Source organism: Helianthus annuus, chromosome 13 (genome assembly GCF_002127325.2).
Source record: "Helianthus annuus cultivar XRQ/B chromosome 13, HanXRQr2.0-SUNRISE, whole genome shotgun sequence".
Taxonomy (NCBI): Eukaryota; Viridiplantae; Streptophyta; class Magnoliopsida; order Asterales; family Asteraceae; genus Helianthus; species Helianthus annuus.
Window position 1 is genome coordinate 3941299 of NC_035445.2, and position 19212 is coordinate 3960510.

The 19212-nt window shown below is 37.2% G+C and overlaps 3 protein-coding genes and 1 long non-coding RNA gene across 4 annotated transcripts; 1 reads left to right on the top strand and 3 right to left on the bottom strand.

Annotated features, from left to right (window-relative positions):
* The first annotated feature begins 364 nt into the window (after positions 1 to 364).
* On the top strand, positions 365 to 3030 carry LOC110897347 (phosphatidylglycerophosphate phosphatase 1, chloroplastic). The gene is made up of 5 exons (XM_022144105.2): positions 365 to 1057; positions 1143 to 1220; positions 1368 to 1441; positions 1528 to 1635; positions 2803 to 3030. The coding sequence occupies exons 1-5, from the start codon at positions 412 to 414 to the stop codon at positions 2917 to 2919; spliced, it is 1023 nt and encodes a 340-aa protein (XP_021999797.1). The 5' UTR covers positions 365 to 411; the 3' UTR covers positions 2920 to 3030.
* Positions 3031 to 4219: 1189 nt separating this feature from the next.
* Positions 4220 to 6445, bottom strand: LOC110897348 (L-type lectin-domain containing receptor kinase VII.1-like). Its single transcript, XM_022144106.2, has one exon. It carries the CDS (start codon positions 6341 to 6343, stop codon positions 4361 to 4363), a length of 1983 nt encoding a protein of 660 aa, XP_021999798.1. The 5' UTR covers positions 6344 to 6445; the 3' UTR covers positions 4220 to 4360.
* A 2830-nt stretch (positions 6446 to 9275) lies between these two features.
* Positions 9276 to 11504, bottom strand: LOC110897349 (L-type lectin-domain containing receptor kinase VII.1-like). The gene has a single exon (XM_022144107.2). It carries the CDS (start codon positions 11489 to 11491, stop codon positions 9440 to 9442), a length of 2052 nt encoding a protein of 683 aa, XP_021999799.2. The 5' UTR covers positions 11492 to 11504; the 3' UTR covers positions 9276 to 9439.
* Positions 11505 to 13661: 2157 nt separating this feature from the next.
* LOC110897350 lies at positions 13662 to 15033 on the bottom strand. The gene is made up of 2 exons (XR_002568568.2): positions 14325 to 15033; positions 13662 to 14154 (listed from the first exon to the last, which is right to left on the bottom strand). It is a non-coding gene; the product is annotated as an uncharacterized LOC110897350 (long non-coding RNA).
* Between the last annotated feature and the right edge of the window lie 4179 nt (positions 15034 to 19212).

Genomic DNA, 19212 nt, shown 5'->3' on the forward strand with positions numbered 1-19212 from the left:
AACCATAGGGACGAAAATGACAGTTAACTCTAAAAAATAAATACAAAAGTTGCCCCATGCCCTTCTAAGCCCTCCCGTAATGGCGTTTGCGCCCTAGCCGTCAGGCGCAGTAATGTAGAAAGTTGACGTGATTTAAACCAAACTTATAACACATAGCCTTAGAAATCTTTGGATAGTTTGGGTTTTAACACAACCATTACATAGTCACCCCATGGAGACACTCTTAAATCAATATTCTCCACTAAAATCAAACCAAATACATGGTAGACCCACACCCTAACTAGTGGCCACAATCGTTTACAAGATCACTCTCAATTGCAAACAATTTCTCCAAAGAGTAAGGGTTTAGATTAGAAAAATGAGTTTCTATTCATGCTATCATGTTTATAATAATAACACCCTCATAATAAAATGTTGTATACACTCTCTCCCCCACATCACATTTCCCATTGTTGCTTCCTTACTAACCCAATCAACCTTCATTCATCACATCGACATCATCATCATCTTCGTCACCGTCCGTCAAACCCCAGAATTCGCTCATCCCCTTCCTCCACCGGAATCTTTTACTCTCTTCCCGCCATTGATGAACACCAAAATCATCAAAATCAACATCATGACATTAATGACAGTGAGTTCTTTAATCAATTTTACAACTCTTCTTCCGTTAATCTGAACAACCCACCAAGGGAATGCGAAATTGAACAAGATAGAGATAGAGATAGGGGTGAATCTAGTAGCGGCATTTTCACAAACATGTGGTGGGCAGACTTAAAAGCAGCGGTAGGGCAGAGGATTAACGTCAAAGGGATTCTTTTTACGGTTTCGGTGATTACTAGACATAGAAATTGGATGATACCTCATGTATGGGTGCCTGATGTAAGGTATATTGATTGGGCTGCATTGAAGAGAAAGGGGTTTGAAGGTGTTGTGTTTGATAAGGATAATACTCTTACTGTTCCTTACTCTTTGGGTTTGTGGGGGCCGCTTACCGCGTCTGTCGAGTCTTGTAAATCTGTGTTTGGGAATAATATTGCGGTTTTTAGCAACTCTGCTGGTAATCTAAGTTCAAGTTGACATATTGGTTTGTGTTGTTTTTGTATTGTTTATGATGTGTTTGCTGATTTTAATTGGGATTATAGGACTTGAGGAGTATGATCCTGATGGCCGGAAAGCTAGGGCTGTTGAGTTTGCCATCGGAATTCGAGTAATTCGACATAGTAAGTTGCTAAATTAGTTCCATGTGTCATTCATTTGAATCAAAATTTACGTGTTTACAAGTGCGAAAAGAGTGGTATGTGAATCTTGGATTTCTGTAAAGTGATGATGAATTCATGGTTTGTGTTTTGTTTGAATGTTGATACTAGAGATGAAGAAACCGGGTGGTTCAACCGAAGAAATTGAAAGACATTTTGGATGTGATTCGTCAAAGCTCATTATGGTACCGAGTATTATCTAAAGATTTCAATATGGTATTTATTAAAATTTGAATACATTATTATACAATAATGATTTTTTTTTATTCAGGTGGGTGATCGTCCTTTCACAGATATCGTCTATGGAAACAGAAACGGGTTTCTTACTATATTAACTTCCCCGTTGAGTCTTACAGAGGAGACCTTCATTGTTAAGCAGGTTTGTTTTCCATATTATCTTCATTAAATTTTAAAAGTTGAATACCTTTTGAAAGTTCCATATATGAAAGATAATCATCTTAATTACCATACAGATTCTGAAGATGCTTACTGCTATGCAAGTTCTTTTAAACCATAGTCGAAAATAAAGAAAAAAATTAAAAGTTAAAGCAAACTTACTAGTTACTAGTTTAATAAAAGTTACTCTTAATCTATAATATTAATATGTAAACTATAGTTATTAAAGGCGCAAAAAAAGCGTGGGCCTGAGAAAAAAAAAGCGCACAACAAAAAAACTTAAATCATTTTTATATAATAGAAAATTAATATGATTCTTCAAATAAAATAAAACTAAAGCTATTATATAACATTTTATATCGTCTATTTAGTACCAAAAGTTATAAATGCTAAGTTTATTAGTGTAGAAAAATAGTTTTCGTTAGATAAAATAGAAATCTAGCTGGAATCATAGAATTTAGAGAATTTGGCCGGAAACTCTCCAGAATCTAGGAATCTTGCTCTAGGAATCTCGCTGGAATATGCGCATGAACCATCACCTGGAGAATGAAACCGCAATTGCCTTTTGAGTTAAGGCGCAATTGCCTCGCCTTGCTAGGAAATTGGGCCTAGGCGCAAGAGGCCATGGCTTTTAACAACTATGATGTAAACAACATACAAAATAAAAATAAAAATCGGTATTTTTGTCAACCCACGGATATTCATGTCGTGTTTGGGTTCATATGTCTGACACAATTTCGGGTTTGCATCTGGTTGGAACGGCCAACCCACGAATATAACCCGCTTAGCACCCCTAGATTCACACGTTCTTACAAAAACAAGAAAATGGAATGAGTTAAAATCAAGAAATTTAGGTCAATTTTAAGCCAGGTTATTATCTAGTTCACTTTCTTTTATCTAGTTCCTCATAATACGAGTGCCAATCCTTGGATCAACTCCATATCACGTAACCATGACTATCTTGATGTTATGCACCCTTTTATTACTAATGCTTTTTGTCAAGGTATATGCACACAGATAGTGTCAATTTACAAGTGAAATTTGGCCCATCTTCAGCTGCAAATGCTCTGATTCCACCTTTAGTTGCCATCATATTTATGATTGTTTGATCTCTAGATGCAAATAATATATTTTAAATAACTTTTTACAGGTACGTAAGATCGAACTAGTTCTTTTGAACTGGTGGTTGAGAAAGGGCCTAAAGCCAGCCAATCCGAGGCTTCTTCCAGACGCTTTGGATTGCGTGAAGGAACCACCACCTGTTTAAGGCATGATGTAGAAACTAGAAAATGAGGATTTGAAATCGTTTTATGTGGCGCAAGCTGCCTATGTATGATTCTTTTGTTACCTTATTATAATTAGAGAGTGTTTGGGATTACGTTTTGAAGTGATTATTTGATTATTGCGTTTGTAAAACATAAATAATCTAAAAAAGTGTTTGGATGAAAAAGTGATTATCTGCCTCAAAAACGCAGTTTTGGAGCTTCGCAAAATCTATTTTGAAAACGCAACTCCAAACACCCCCTTATTTAGTTAATGAAACCATATGTTTTGTACTTCGGTGCAAGTTTTAGTTGTTTGTTTTGAAATTCTTGAAACTAGAGGCATGGTTTTGCATGGGACCACTGATTATTAAGCGGAGTGGTTGGGTCGCATAAGAGATTTAAACATTATGGGCCAAATTGTGTCCGAGTCAAAACGTGTCATTTTCGGAAACTGACAAATTGGTTCGGGTTAAAACAGACCAAAATGGGCTTATCTTAAAATGGTAGTTTTAGAAAAAAGAATATCAAAATGGGCTCATCCGCTAAATTTTTTTATTATAGCGGTTGTCAGTGATAGGTGATGGTGCCTGTGACACATAGTGGTGGCGGGTGGTGGTTGCTTATTTGGAACTGTTTAAATTATAAGTTTTATAACAATGACCCATTTTAACATTTGGTAGGTCAGGGGAAAGTGGGATGTAGACAAACCTAACCTCTATTCATATGGATAGAAAGGTTGTTTCCTAAGAGACCCTCGACTTGAAATCAAACAACATGGAAACAATCCGAACTAGAGATATAGCAACAAAAATCTACCAGTAACAAACTAAGTGGTGACGACATAGTAAAACAGAAACATGAGTTGAGTTATTCTACAAATGAGTATAAAAATAAGAAATGTAAGAAGCAACTATAGAGTGACAAGTGTTCCAAAAGAAATCAAGTGGAAAGCATAATTTTGTTAAAAAGAATAAAAAGATTATGCACATCCAAGTAACATGTTATTTCCCCATATTTTTTAAACGTTCATCACTTTTTATACGTTATTTGTTTTAAAAAAAATTATACCATAAAATCGAGCGTCTTTTTATCTTTAATATGAGTACCATATTGTTATATTTAGAAATTTTTTTTTGAAAACCCGGTTGCATATTACACAATGGACATAACGTAAAACAAAATGAGAAAACCCAGTTGGGTATTACACAATGGACATAACGTAAAACACAATGAGTATAAAACTAAAAACACAATGGAAAGTAGAATAAAAACACAATCGATGACAACAGATAAAAGACACAATGGACGTAAGGTAAATTATTAAAATAAAAACACAAAATGGTAATCACATGCACACGGATTCAATAAAATCAATGAAGACCGATTTGTCTAGTAAGAAAATACAAAAACATAGATTTGATCCACAAGAACATTTAAAACTACTTACCTTGGACCAGATAGAACAGACGGCAACAATGGTGTTAAATCTTTCTCCTGGTTATTGTTTTTCTGTAGTCTTGCATCTGTGAAGTTATAATCCAAGTTTGGTTCAACTTTCGTTGTTCCTTCTAACACCTTAACCACAATTGACATTGAAGGCCTTTGCGTGTAATTGGTCTGCAAACACCATGATGCCATATTCAACATCTCCACCACTTCTGTACTGTTCATTTGCATATCTTCACTGTTCATGTCAATCATATCCAACAACGTTTCTTGCTCCCAGCACTTTTGAAAAACACGGAGTAAGTGCCAACTTTCTTCTGGCTGAGATCTATCAAAATTCTTTCTGCCACTTAGGATCTCTAAGAGGACGATTCCGAAGCTGTACACATCCACCTTTTCTGTGATAACCGAGCTCAACCATTCTGGAGCCAGATACCCAGGGGTTCCTCTCATCGTAGTCATCACTTGGCTTTGATTTCTATCTATTAGCTTAGACAGCCCGAAATCAGATACCTTGGCATTGAAATCGTCGTCTAGGAGTATGTTTTGAGGTTTGATATCAAGGTGGATGATTTTTTGCCTACATTCTTCATGGAGATATGCTAAACCTTTGGCTATATCAAGAATGATTTTCTTTCTGCATTTCCAATCTAATATATGCTCTTGATTTCCATGATAGATCCACTTATCTAATGACCCGTTACTCATGAAATCATACACGAGAAAACGTTGTGTTTTCCATGTACAGAATCCTCTAAGTCTAACCAGATTAACATGGTGAATGCTACCAATGGACTCAACCTCAGCTAGGAATGATTTCTTAATGTGAGAAAGACCTTCAAGGCATTTTACTGCAATCTTTGACCCATCTTTAAGACTCCCTTCGAAAACTGATCCAAATCCTCCTTCACCAAGCTTTTTACAAAAATTCTCTGTGGCTGTATTCAGTTGTTCATAAGAAAACCGAGTCGGCATTCCTGGCATTTGATCTAAATACTCTTCCTCCATTTCAGATTTTTCTTTCGCTAATCTCCTCCTATTCTTGATCCAGGTAAAACTAACCACACCACAAGTCAACAAAACAAAGAAAATCCCCAATGGTAAACCAACAATTAACCCTGTTGACGGATTATTACGCTCACCACCAGGAAGCACAAATGAAGGCAGCCCTTCTGTTATCAGACCGTCATTCCATAAATCATCATCTGTGTTGTTAAAGCTCCAACTTAGGATCTTGTGACTTTGAGTCAATCTCCCTGTACCAGCAGTAAATCCCACATACATTTCATCTTCAAAAACATCTGAAAGATTCAAGGGGGCGCATATGAAACAAGATGAGGGCCTTTCCATACCTGCAGGAGCTATATTTACAGAGATCCTAAAATTACTATATTCTATCCAAACCTGATAGTTTCTACCATCGTTAAGTTGCATGGTTCTGTAACCCCCACCGCCATCTGGATCCCCAGGTTCACGTGAATTAACAGATGATAAAGAGTTCACATCGATCCCAACATGATTACCATTGATATCTCCAAACTCTTCGTTCCTAAACACATCAAATTCAACACCAAAGACATGATTGCTTGAGTTCCCATCAACCTCTCTGCTAAGTAGACCAAGATTTTGAGCTGAGTTTGCATTCTGAATTCCGGTGACAGGCGTGAATAGAAACACGAAACCATGTCCAGGAAGAACGTTTTGTGTGGGCACCATGGCGAAGATGAAGGAGGTGGAGAAGGGGATCAGCAATGAGGCTTTTTTCATGGGGATCTTTTGTGGGTAAAGGGCACGCCCAATCTGAGAAGGAGTAGAGTTAGTGAGGGTGAGGATGTTGGATTGGATGGTGGCGTTGCCATAGAGTGATACGGAGGTGGAGTTAAAGGAGTTGAAGATGAAACTCACGGCGGAAGCCGGTGGCGACTGGAGCAACAAGGGGAAGAGGATCAGGAGATAAAGCAAATGATGTTTGATGTTCATGATCGCCGAAGAAACAACGACAGGCAATGGAAATGGTGGACTAAAAAACCAGTTGTAGTTGAGTACTTGAATTTAACTTTTTTTTTTTTTTTTTTTGAAAGGTAATGGATTTAACTTCTTAAGAATCAAAGTTTGACAACTCCTTTTTTTTGTTTGACCAATTTAGCTTGTTCTGTTTTGTTCTAAACGAGTAAATCATGATGATTAGTATTTTTATAATAAAAAACTTCTCCAGTTGACCCAATCTTCTTCAAAGCCCAACTACGGACTACCCCACCACACCTGTACTTTTCTCTCTTAGAAATTTCAGTTTGGGCAAAAGGCTTTGTAAATGAATCTTCTATTTTGGTTTTTAATGGATACTAGTTTCTTTTTACGTCGCGCGTTGCGGCGAAACCGAGCAAATAATAATCTAAAACAAACGTAATTTGAAAATAAAGCATGCTGTTTAGAAAGTCAAACCATTAGAACGGTTTAGTTTATCGCATTGTAGCGCTTTATGATATCAAATAAATACTTTATTTTGAGTACAACTTCGTTTTTAACAAAACTTATAACGGAATATCGAGGGAAAATCAAACACAACTACGTACTTAAGTTTTTAGAAAAAAAGTTATAAACGTAAATTATTATAGAAGTATCAAATTATTTGATAAATTAATATATGTTCTAGAAAAAGAAAAACAATTATTAAAAATGGTAAAGAAAATCTATGGTTTTAAAAAAGAAAAAAAATAAAAATATATTATTAAAAGTAAATATAATAATAAACTATTATAATATAGTAAATAAAAAATAATAAAAAGTTATATGTTATTTTAAAAATAAAGTTACTATTCATCGTCCTTAGATAACTATATATATATATATATAATTGATATTGATTTGTGTTTTTTTGTGTGTATATGTTTATGAACCACCTAATTAAGATTGAAGCCCCTAGATCCACAGTTTGTAATCTATCTACTCTATATAATATATAACTTAGATAAATTAAAAAAAAGTAAATTATTATATTAGTTTTTAATTTTATAAAACTTAATCAAATCTGGATATAAATTAAATCAATATTTTTTACACAACAAACAGAGGTGCACATAAAAAAAATCGGATTGGATTTCAAAACCGGTTCCTAACTCGACCTGATACCACACATGAAACCGCCTTCACTCAAACCGATTCCAAACTGCCAGTTTGTATATCGGTTCCTACTCTCGTTTTAAAAAAATAGGGTTAGGTCCGAAACCGTTTCAACCGTTTCAAGTTTTGGGTAACATTTTAAAAAACCGATTTGGACCCGACCTAAAACCGGTTTTGACCAAAACTGAACAAACCTATTCGGTTTACAACCTGAGCCGGTTTTGCCAAAAATTAAAAAAAAAAACTAAATGCACACCTCGAAGGGCTTTAGACCCGTTACGCCGTTTTTGTCCATATGTTACGGCCCATTATGTCCATTTCAACTAGTTATTTTCTAGCTCACTTTTGATCATCTCATTGCTCCAAATATGAGTGTCATGTCTTGGATCATCTCCGTATCACGTAGGCATGACTAGATGTTATATATACCCTTTTAATGTTAGTACTTTTGTGAAGTTATATGCTCACAAAGATAATGTCAATATACATGTGAAATTGTTTTGAGGCCTTTAATTTAAACATAGCCTTTCCACCATATGGAATGGATATCAGTCTTTTAGGATCATTCTCCATACCAAAGATAGCGTTCCATCCCACTTAAAACATCGGTCTTTGTATCGTCCATACCCTCTTTTTTGTCATTCAATGCAAGTCACTCTAAGTTGCACAAAAAAGGTCATGGAATGACCCATCTATATTGCTAGTCGGGTTTGCATACAAGTGTAGCTGGTCTGTTTTGAAAGTATTGAAACTTAAATACATGGTTTTTGATGCCGTCCTTTTGTCATTCAATGCGGGTCATTCTTTAAGTGACACAAAAGGTCATGGAATGACCCATCTATAAAAGATGCTTTGCTACTTGGGTTTGCATACGAGTGGTTACTGGTTTGATTTGAAGTATTGAAACTTGAATCATGGTTCTGTTTTAAAAAACGTCTTGAAATAAGTTGTTTAGAAGAAAAAAAATTAAAATGGGTTCATCAGCTATTTTTGCTTTTATAGTTGCTGATGGCAATAGGCGGCGGTGTTTGTGTTTGTTGTGGGAGGGGTGGAGGCGGCGACCTAGAGTGGTGGTGAGTGGTGTTTTGCTCATTTGGACCTGCTTTAAATTATCAAGTTTAAAACAATGACCCATTTTAACCTATTGTAGCTAAACACGAAAAAGCTTGCATCGAGAATCAGCACGTGTTCGTCCCGTTCGCTTTCGATACATTTGGCGCTCTCGCCCCTGACACGGTGCGGTTCCTAAAGTGGGTTAAACAGGTGGTAAGCAGTAACACCGCACATGTTAAGGGGCAGAATTTTGTGTTTAGCAGGGTAGGGTTTGCTATTCAGAAAGGGGTAGCGGCGCAGCTTGTTGCTCGTCTACCTGTCATTAGTTTGTAATCGTATTGCGTTTGTTTAAAATGTTGAAATACATTAGATTTTTATTTCAAAAAAAAAAACCTATTGTATATTTGTATATATTCCCTGTTTTGTAAGTTATGAATTTTTAATAGACCCAAATGGACCATAATGCAATTTTATTACCCGAATTAATCTAACATAATTTCCGGGTGTACCACTATAAGGTGTATAAAGAGGTGTTCATCACTCAGGATAGTCACACTCGGCTGCAGTAAGATTCAATATTGCACTGTGCCTGATCAAACGACCTGAGGTTGAATAGTAATAAACACACCTTCAAATTGAATAAGGGAGTTAACAAAAAGGTAAAGAGGTCTATTGTTTCCTCCAAAGAGCTGATAATTACCAGTGAAGCAGATTAGCATAAAGCACGACAATGACATAGTTTAAGCAACTAAAACCATAATAACTCGAATTTATTACAGCCATTTTAATCTATGACCGCAACCAAAATAATATATAGTACACACATAAAGTCTATTTAGTTTGAATAAAGTCAATGAAGACCAATTCCTGTAGAAATAATACAGAAGCATAGAAATGATCCACTTACCTTGGCCCAGATAGAACAGAGGGAAACAGTGATGTTAACTCCTCCTGACTATTGTTTTTCTGTAATCTTGGATCTGTGAAGTTATAATCCAAGTTTGATTCAATGTTCATTGCTCCTTCTATCACCTTAACCACTGATGACATTGAAGGCCTTCGATTATAATCGGTCTGTAAACACCATGAAGCCATCTTCATCATCTCCACAACCTCCTTACCATTTTTTTGCAGATCTTCACGGGTCATGTCAACAATATTTAACAATGTTTCTTGCTCCCAACAATTTTGAAAAACACGGAGTAAGTGCCAGCTTTCTTCTGGCAGTGATCGGTCAAAATTTTTCCTTCCACACAAGATCTCTAACATAACGATTCCAAAGCTATACACATCCACCTTTTCTGTGATAACTGAGCTCAACCATTCTGGAGCCAAATACCCGGGGGTTCCTCTCATTGTAGTCATCACCTGGGTTTGATTTCTATCCAAAAGCTTAGACAACCCAAAATCAGATATTTTGGCATTGAAATCATTGTCTAGTAGTATGTTTTGAGGTTTAATATCGAGGTGGATGACTTTTTGTCTACAATCTTCATGGAGATATGCTAAACCTTTGGCTATATCAAGAATGATTTTCTTTCTGCATTTCCAATCTAGTATGTGTTCTTGATCAACATGGTAGATCCACTTATCCAATGACCCATTACTCATGAAATCATACACTAGAAATTGTTGTGATTTTGAAGTACAGAATCCCCTAAGTCTGACCAGGTTCACATGGTGAATGCTTCCAATGGACCGAACCTCAGCTAGGAATGATTTCTTAACGTGCGAAAGGCCTTCAAGGCATTTCACAGCAATCTTCGAACCATCTAAGAGACTCCCTTCGTAAACCAATCCAAATCCTCCTTCACCAAGCTTTTTACTAAAATTCTCTGTGGCGATTTGTAACTCTTCACAAGAAAACCGAGTTGGCATTCCTGGCACTTGATTTAAATACTCTTCCTCCATTTCTGCTCTCTCTTTTGCTGAGCTCTTCTTACTCTTGACCCAGATAAAACCAACCACACCACAAGTTACCATAACAAATAAAATCCCTAAAGGTAAACCAATAATGAACCCTGTTGACTTATTACTATGCTCACCAGGAATACTAGGCACACCAAGCACAAATGACGGCAGCCCTTCTGTAATCAAACCGTCACTCCATAATGGATCATCTGAGTTGCTAAAGCTCCAACTCAGTATGTTGTGGCTTTGAGTAAATGGCCCGGTTGCAGCAGTAAAGCCCACATACATTTCATCTTTAAAATAATCAGAAAGATTCAATCTGGAGCCACATATGAAACAATCCCTGGGCTTTTCACCTACTGGAGTCATAGTCACATCAATTGTAAAATTTTGATATTTGATCCAAACTTGATAGTTTCTACCATCGTTAAGCTGCCAGGTTTTGAAGCCCACATCACTCTCTTCATAATACCCAGGTACATGTGAAATAGCCGATTTTATAGAATTCACATTGATCCCAACATGGTTATCATTAATATCTTGAAACTCTTCATTCCTATACATATCAAATTCAACACCAAACACATGATTGTCTGTGTCCCCATCAGTTTCTTGGCTAGAAAACCCAAGATAGCCAGCTGCGCTTGCTTTCTGAATCCCGGTAACAGGCGTGAACAGAAATACGAATCCATGCCCAGGGGTAACGTTTTTTGTGGGTGCCATGGCAAAGATGAAGGAGGTGGAGAAGGGGAGGAGCGATGAGGCCTTTTTCGTGGGAATCTTGTGCGGGTAAAGGGCACGACCAATTTGATCAGGAGTAGAGTTAGTGAGGGTTAAGATGTTGGATTGGATAGTGGCGTTGCCATAGAGTGATATGGAGGTAGAGTTGAAGGAGTTGAAGATGAAATCTATTGCGGAAGACGGTGGGGACTGGAACAGGAAGGAGAAGAAGAGTAAGAGATGAAGTGATGGGTATTTGTTGTTCATGATCAATGGTGAGTAACTAGGAAAAAAGCATAGAAGGAACTGGCTAGAAATCCTCATGACTGATAAACACTTGTATGATGAATGCATTATTGAAAATACTCTCTGTTATAAGTCGATCAAGTCAATGCTATAGTTGACTCATTATTAAATAAACCGTGTTGGACCAACCACTACTTGGAGCCAAAACTTTGTAATCATAATAACTGTTTGTCTGAGCATTTTTAATTAATATAAATTTTCATTTATTAATGTAAATTGGTATTAACTAGATGGAACCCCCACCGTGTTGCGGCCGGGGCATACAAATTAAGACGTGACGTATACAAACGTTGTGGCGGGTAATGTTAGATAGTATTAAACGTTAATCATGTAAAACCTATGACATTTCAAAACATAAAAAAAATATTAAACATTAACCATGTAAAACCTATAACATTTCAAAATTTTAAAAAAAATCATCAATCAAGTTGATTAACCATGTAAGACTTATGACATTTCAAAAGTTAAAAAAAAATCAATCAAGTTAAATTACAAAAAAAAAAAAAAAAAAAAAAAAAAAAAAAAAAAACATATAGACATGTTTGGTAAACAACATTACAGTACAAAATGATATGGTAAACAACATTACAGGACAAAATGTTGTTTACCTTATGAAACATATAGACATGTTTAAATTACAAAATGTTGATTGAATATTCTTTAGCTCCGCCGCTCGTTAATTTCCAAAAGCTTCTGACATAATGGATTAGATTAGCATCATCCTGAGAAAGATAAGGCTTCAGGAAATAGTACTTCAAGCTTCATGAAAATATTATCTCATTGACTAAAAAGTCAAGTAGTTCATTCAGCATATCCTAATGAACTGTTCAACCCTTGGCTATAACACTTAGAAGACAGATTTTGGTTTGGACTAGGGATGAGCTTGGTACCGAAAATCCCTAAAAGTGGGTACCGGTATTTGAAGGTAAAACCCGGTAAATACCGGTACCGAAAATGTCAAAAGTCGGTGCCGGAAATGTAACCGGTTCGGTAAATTCGATACCGGTACCATTTGCTCATCCCTAGTTTGGTCTCTAGTGCACTGAAGTTTGCCTATACAACTGCTATTGCATAATGAGAAAAAGTACAAATTTACTAAGAACACCAATTAAGCTAATGGTATAACACCATGTTGCCAAAACATGTTAAAAATTGATAATTATATAACTATTGCATTATGAGGAAAAGTACAAATTTATTAAGAACACCATTTAACCTATGATACAACACCATGTTGCCAAAACATGTTACAAATTGAAAATTATATAATTATTGCATTATGCAAAAAAGTACAAATGTACTAAGAACACCATTTAAGCTAATGGTACAATACCATGTTGCCAAAACATGTTACAAATTGATAATTAAATAATATATAACTATTGCATTATGAGAAAAAGTACAATTTACTAAGAACATCATTTAAGCTAATGGTACAACACCATCTTACCAAAACATGTTACAAATTGATAATTATATAATAGTTTCATAAAACAAATTTGTTTTCAACTAAAATAAGAATTAATTACTTGACGGGTGACTAAGAATAATAGAAAGCTTATTTTCAAGTTTAAGGACATCTCGTGCGACGTTAAGACAGTGGGTTTTTTGTGGTTAAAAAGTAGAGTTAAATCCATAGATACGTCATGGGATAATTGGAGTAAATTTGTTAATATGTAATGTTCGGTTTTATCGCCTCGGTTTGAGGTCCGCGTTTGTTTAATGAAGTTTACATTTAAAAAAAAAAGCAAACATAAAGCTACTGTTCAATTAGTTATTGATCTATAAATTCATTTTTCAAAATTTTAACCCACCACTAAGACTAGACGATATGGGGAGCGGTCTAGGGCCGGCGATGCCCCAACACACCGCCCCCTAGGTCCGTCCCGTTTTCACCGTCCTCCCCCAGACGTTGGTGCCGGTCCTCCTTTTTCAAACATTTGCCGTTTAACGTCTAATTAAAAAAAAAAAAATTCAATAAATGCCCTCAAACGGCTACATTTAAAAAAAATTAATTAATTATTTTATTTTGGTAAATTACACTTTTCGTCCTTTATGTTTGTACCAAATTGCAACGAATAGCCTTTAACTTCAATAATTACAGTCACAGTCCTTTATTTGCAAAACACGTTACATTCTACGTCCTTTAGCACTAACCAGATTAAAATTTTTAGTTAAGTTTACTCACTTAAAGGTATTCTGGTCAATTCATTATTTTATTTAAATGTTTAATAAATAAAACCAAAAAATTGCATATACACATCATCTTCCCCAATTTCCTAACCCTAAAACGCTAACCATCACATCTTGCCACGACCACCTCATCTTGCCGCCACCACCACATCCTGCCACCACCACCTCATCTTGCCAACCCCGTCTTCACAAACCCACGCGCAAATCTCGTCACCACCACCACCCATCCTTCGCAGATCTGCAACCCAGCTGCCGACCACCATCAAATCTCGTCACCACCTCCACTCCGGCCACCGTTCACCAGTCGGGCACCACCATATCACACCCACCGCCCCTAACCCATCCATCGGCCATTCTCATCAGTTAATTCTTAATTCTGAAGTGGTTCCAAATGAGTTGACAAACAATTGTGTGGTTCAAAATCATTCACCAGTTACAAGTAAAGGTAGAACATATTCTCTTCCAATGACCCCAACAAAGAAACCTACCTGTTGTAAATTAATAACTATTTGATTTCCAATTCAATAACGAAAGTGGAATTTTGTCATGATTTGTTAGATATTCATTGGGGTTCTGCTTAGAGATTCAAAAAGCAACCATCAATCAAAAGCCAACCCCTTATCCAATTAAAACATAGTGAAAACAAGAGACGACATACCGGTACAACACAATTGATCTTATGTAACAGAACCCTAACCGCCGTCTTTTTACCAAAACCACCGCCCGTATTTGTACCTATGATTTTAAAGCAAACCCCCAAATCTCTAAACCCCTTCTCTCTGATGGTTCGATGAACAAGGCGGTGGTGTTATGAACAGATCTGGTGTGACGGTTGGATTAACGAGTTGAGGGAGATACGACGTTGGATCCCAACGATTGATGTGGTGGTGGTGGGTTGGGAGGGATTTGGTGGTTTGCAAGGTTTGTTGCATTTTGGTTAGTTGAGATGAAGAAGATGAAGTTCAAGTGGGATGAAGAATATGAAGTGTAGGTGAAGATGAAAGTGAAGGAAATATGAAGGAGGTAAAAGACTTTATTGCCCTCACATGGGATGCACGTGAGCATATTTAACGTTTAAAATAAACTAGGTTAGTGTTAAAGGACCTAAGGTGTAATCGATTATACAAATAGAGGATTGTGACTATAATTATTGAAGTTAACGGTCATCCACGTTTATCCACTGCAATCTGATACAAACATAAAGGACAAAAAGTGTACTTATCCTTTTATCTTTAAATACGCATCTTTCACCCCATTTTTAAACCATTCCAACCGAAACTCTCTCTCAACTTTTATAAAATTCACCATCTTTTTTATAAATTTGGCTATGGATCAATACAATCCAAACAACCCGAACCAAAACCCAAACCCAAACCGAAACGTTTTCTCGGTACATGGCTACTATCCAAAGATGGATCCAAGTTGGTCGGCATTGCAATTTTCTTTCTCGGGTTTCCAACAAACCCCCAATGCTTTCGCTCAAATGAATCAAATGCAATCCATGTAACAAATGCTAATGCAAAACCCGTGCAACTCACAATTTCAATCGCAACCACAACCTTCACCGCCACGGGTAGAATCGTCTCAACACGTAGAAGATGAAGTTGAAGAATATGTTCCGGAGACGCAACCCCAAACCTCGAAATGGAAAAAGGGAAGCAAGTGGCACGTCTAGCCGGTGATCAACCTTCGAGAGCGAAGGCACAACCTTGGTCAAAGATCGAGGAGGAGGCGTTAGCGAAGGCGTGGATTAACACGTCAAAATGCCCCATTGTTGGTATGTAAAAAATATATAAATTTTAAACTTTTTAAAGATATAAACTTTACATTTTTTAATATATAACTTTTGTTACATTTTAAAAATATAGGTAACAACCAAGCCGGCGATGGTTTTTGCAAAGAAATACTAGCAAAATTCCTTGCGATTATGGAACAATGACCGTATCACGATCTCGATTCCGTTGCTTCGAAGTGGCGAAAGATGCATCCTGTCGTGACCAATTTTGCGGTTATTATAATAATTTATATGTTAATCGTCCAAGTGGTTGGAGTGACGAAAACGTTTTTAAAGAGGCGATGGATAGATACGAAGATGAGCATCGGGTCGTTTTCCCACATATCCGGGCATGGGAGGTTATGTGAACCAATAAGAACTGGGCGCCGGTTCCAAACGAGGTTGCAAGCGCTAAACGAACAAAAACCCCGAAGACTGTAAGTTATAATACGGGGGGCTCGGACACACGATGTCAGATAAATATAAACGACGAGCCGGAATTTGACGACGAAGAGCACGTAGTTCGAGAGGAAGCACATCCCCCGGGAAGGGACAAAGCCAAAAAGGTAGCGGTTGTAACATCTGTAAAAAACGGATCCCCGAAACCCGACTCGTATTGTAAACCGATCCAAAATATTCGAATAAATGCGAATTTATTATAATCTTTGTTAATAGTTGTTTATTGATTTAATTAAAAACAAATAACCATAAGGTGGAAAATATGAATAAGAATTGAAATTCGTTAGTCCGTTAAACTTTACAAAAGAAAGTGATTAACAAAGTTTATTATTATATATAAACTGAGTTAGAGTGGTTAAGCATTTTTAATAAGGTTTTAAAATTTATTAGTTGGTTAATATAGTTTAAACATTTATTAGTGAGGTTAGATAAATGAAGGGGGCAGTTCTAGCATAATATTAAACTTACAAAGTGCATGGACCTTGTGGCAATAAACTGAAACTTTAAACGAATTGAAGGAAAAAGAAACGCCTCTCCCAAGTTTCGAACACGCGGCACCCGGGTCAACAAAACGAAGACTTGACCAGCTGAGGTGTGTATCAAGTGATGCTGAGTTAAGGATAACATTAGTTATAAATGTTAGTTGCTGAATCTAAACAAAAAAAGGGTTATTGGATTTTATCACCTCTAACTATTGGCTATTGGCCGCTGCTACCCCCAACTATCACTTTGACGCCCGTCACCCCCAACTTAACACTTAGTGTGTTCTGTCACCACGTCGTTAACTTTTGATCTTGTTACTATACTTTTGGGGGTGTCATAGGGATCTTAGGAAGGTTTTAGGGATCTTAGGACACCCCAAAAGTATAGTAACATAATAAAAAGTTAGTGATCAGTTAACGACATGATGACAGAACACACTAGGTGTTAAGTTGGGGGTGGCGGGCGTCAAAATGGTAGTTGGGGGTGGCAGTAGCCAATAGCCAATAGTTAGAGGTGATAAAATCCAATAACCAAAAAAAAAGTGTGCTGCCTAGGGATCAAACCCGGGTAGCAACGCTGAACGACAACACCTTTAACCAGCTGCTCTACGGCATCGACCACAATGAAACCCAGCTTTTAATCACTTAACATTACCGAGCTAAAGTTGCAACTCATTATCATCTTCATCGCTAACAGGTATCAGCGTGATCCACCACCCAATAAACACCATTTAAGCGATGATTCGACTTCTTATGCACCGAATTAATGTCGAACGAGATTATTGTCATTGTTTTGGTCAAAAATCTGATTAAGGATAATGTAACCAAACTTTGAATGTGAGGTAGAGTGCTTGATGTGTTGAACAATTGTATGAACGAATAAGAAATGTATGGCAATGAACACAAATATTTATACGAGGAAAAAGCCCTTGATCAATGAATGATCTCCGGCATAAAAAACCTTGGGTGATGGAAACTACCGATCACCAACTATATTGCATAAAAAGGTTACAACTTTGGATGATATTTAGCTTGTTACAAGAGAGATCTAATGTGTGTATGAGATCTGTATTCGGTCTCGGCGAGGCGGCGGGTAGCTTCAGCCTTTTCAACTCTTTCGAGTTGCAAATCTTTCTTGGCAGACTCAAGTTCCGCCTTGGTTTGTTCCTGATCAGTTAATAAAGAAGTAAGTTCTTCAATCTCCTTATTTCTAAGGGAAAGGGTTGTGCAAGTTTGTACCTCTCTCTGCTCACTCCTTTCCCTATGAGAACGAGCTTCATCACGGGAGGCAAAGAAGACGACATCTCCTCTATGTTCTCTGGGTTTTCACCGCTGGACATGGAGATCAAGAAAATAGTTACACACCTTTTAAAGAAGAAATAGATGAGGAAGACGAAAAGGTTTCACAAACAAGTGCATAAAGAGGAAGTTGCACAAGAGTATATATACTCATCGCCATCAATGCTCTCGAAAACCGTAAAACACCTTTTTCAGGAAAACACGGTTTTCAAGGTAATAAAGGTGAGTGGGGAACAAGAAGGGGCTTCACACGCGCGTAGAAACCACGTTTGGCGATGCCCAATTAATGTTTGACGTCTGACATGGGTGACAACCTGTCACAAAACTGTCACATGTCCACATTAAGCACAGTACCTTGCACCAACTTGCCTGCCATAAATCAAACATTTTCAAAATTCAAATTATAAAAACTTCAGCTTGAAGAAAAACAGATATCTTCTACAAGAAGTTTCTTCATACCCCGCGCCAAGCAACTGGCCTAACTCTCAACAACAAAAGCGCACACTTCATTTTTTTAGTCCAGTGCTCCACCTACTTGCCATTGGCGCATAGGAACAACACTGGACTTGGGGGACTTGAAGGGGTATGGTCCCAAAAACCTTGCGCAAGCGCATAGGACCATACCATAACTTTATTCCAAAATCATCTCAAAACAAGACCTTGCGCGGCCGTGCAGTGGTTCTGAACAAGGTTTGGAAGGATCAGCCTTCGATGACCATGCACCGAAAAAAGGAAAGAAAAATATTCAACTAACACCCTTGCGCGGGCTCGCGCAAGGGTACAATTAAGCTTGAAGAGTTAACAAAAGACAAGTCTTGAACATCTCTGCGCGCATGAGATAAGGACTTGAAAGGAATCTTTTTTGTTTTAACAGAATAGACACGTGGCAAAGGTAATGGTTTACAGCTGTAGACCTTCCAGAAGAACTTAAATGATCATCGTGCATGGCTTCATTCAGTTATAACCGAATGTGACGTGGTAGCATCCCAGACGCCCATCAAAATCACGATGATGAAGAAAAATCTACATAAAACCACTTTCCACGTGGCATCTCCCCAGCCGTTGATCAGATCCATGATCCGTGTGCATGGATGTAGAAATAACTTATTACCAGAAAAGGAGATAACTGTAACGGAAGAGATAACCCTGTCATTACCTCCGTAACCTTTTTGGCGCCAAAACTCTGGTTATAAATATGGGAACTCAGGTATGATCTCACAATCTACTCTCACATACTTTCACCTCTTACTACTTCATCTTTTTCTTTGAGATCACTGTACTTATTCTCACGCCGGATGGTGGTCATGAAGAGAACCCTCATTCTCCTCATGGAGAGTCTAATGGCTTTCTGTTTTGCAGTTTTCTTTGGTGAAGTAGCTCCATCCGGCAATCAATGAGAGGATTAACCCTTTTATGCAGAAACCCTACCACCAGATCTAATTGATTCCGATCATTTTAGATCTGGTGTTTCTTCATAGAGAGTATGTATGCGAGTGTGTGTAGTGTAAAAAACTGTTATCTATTCAAGCTCA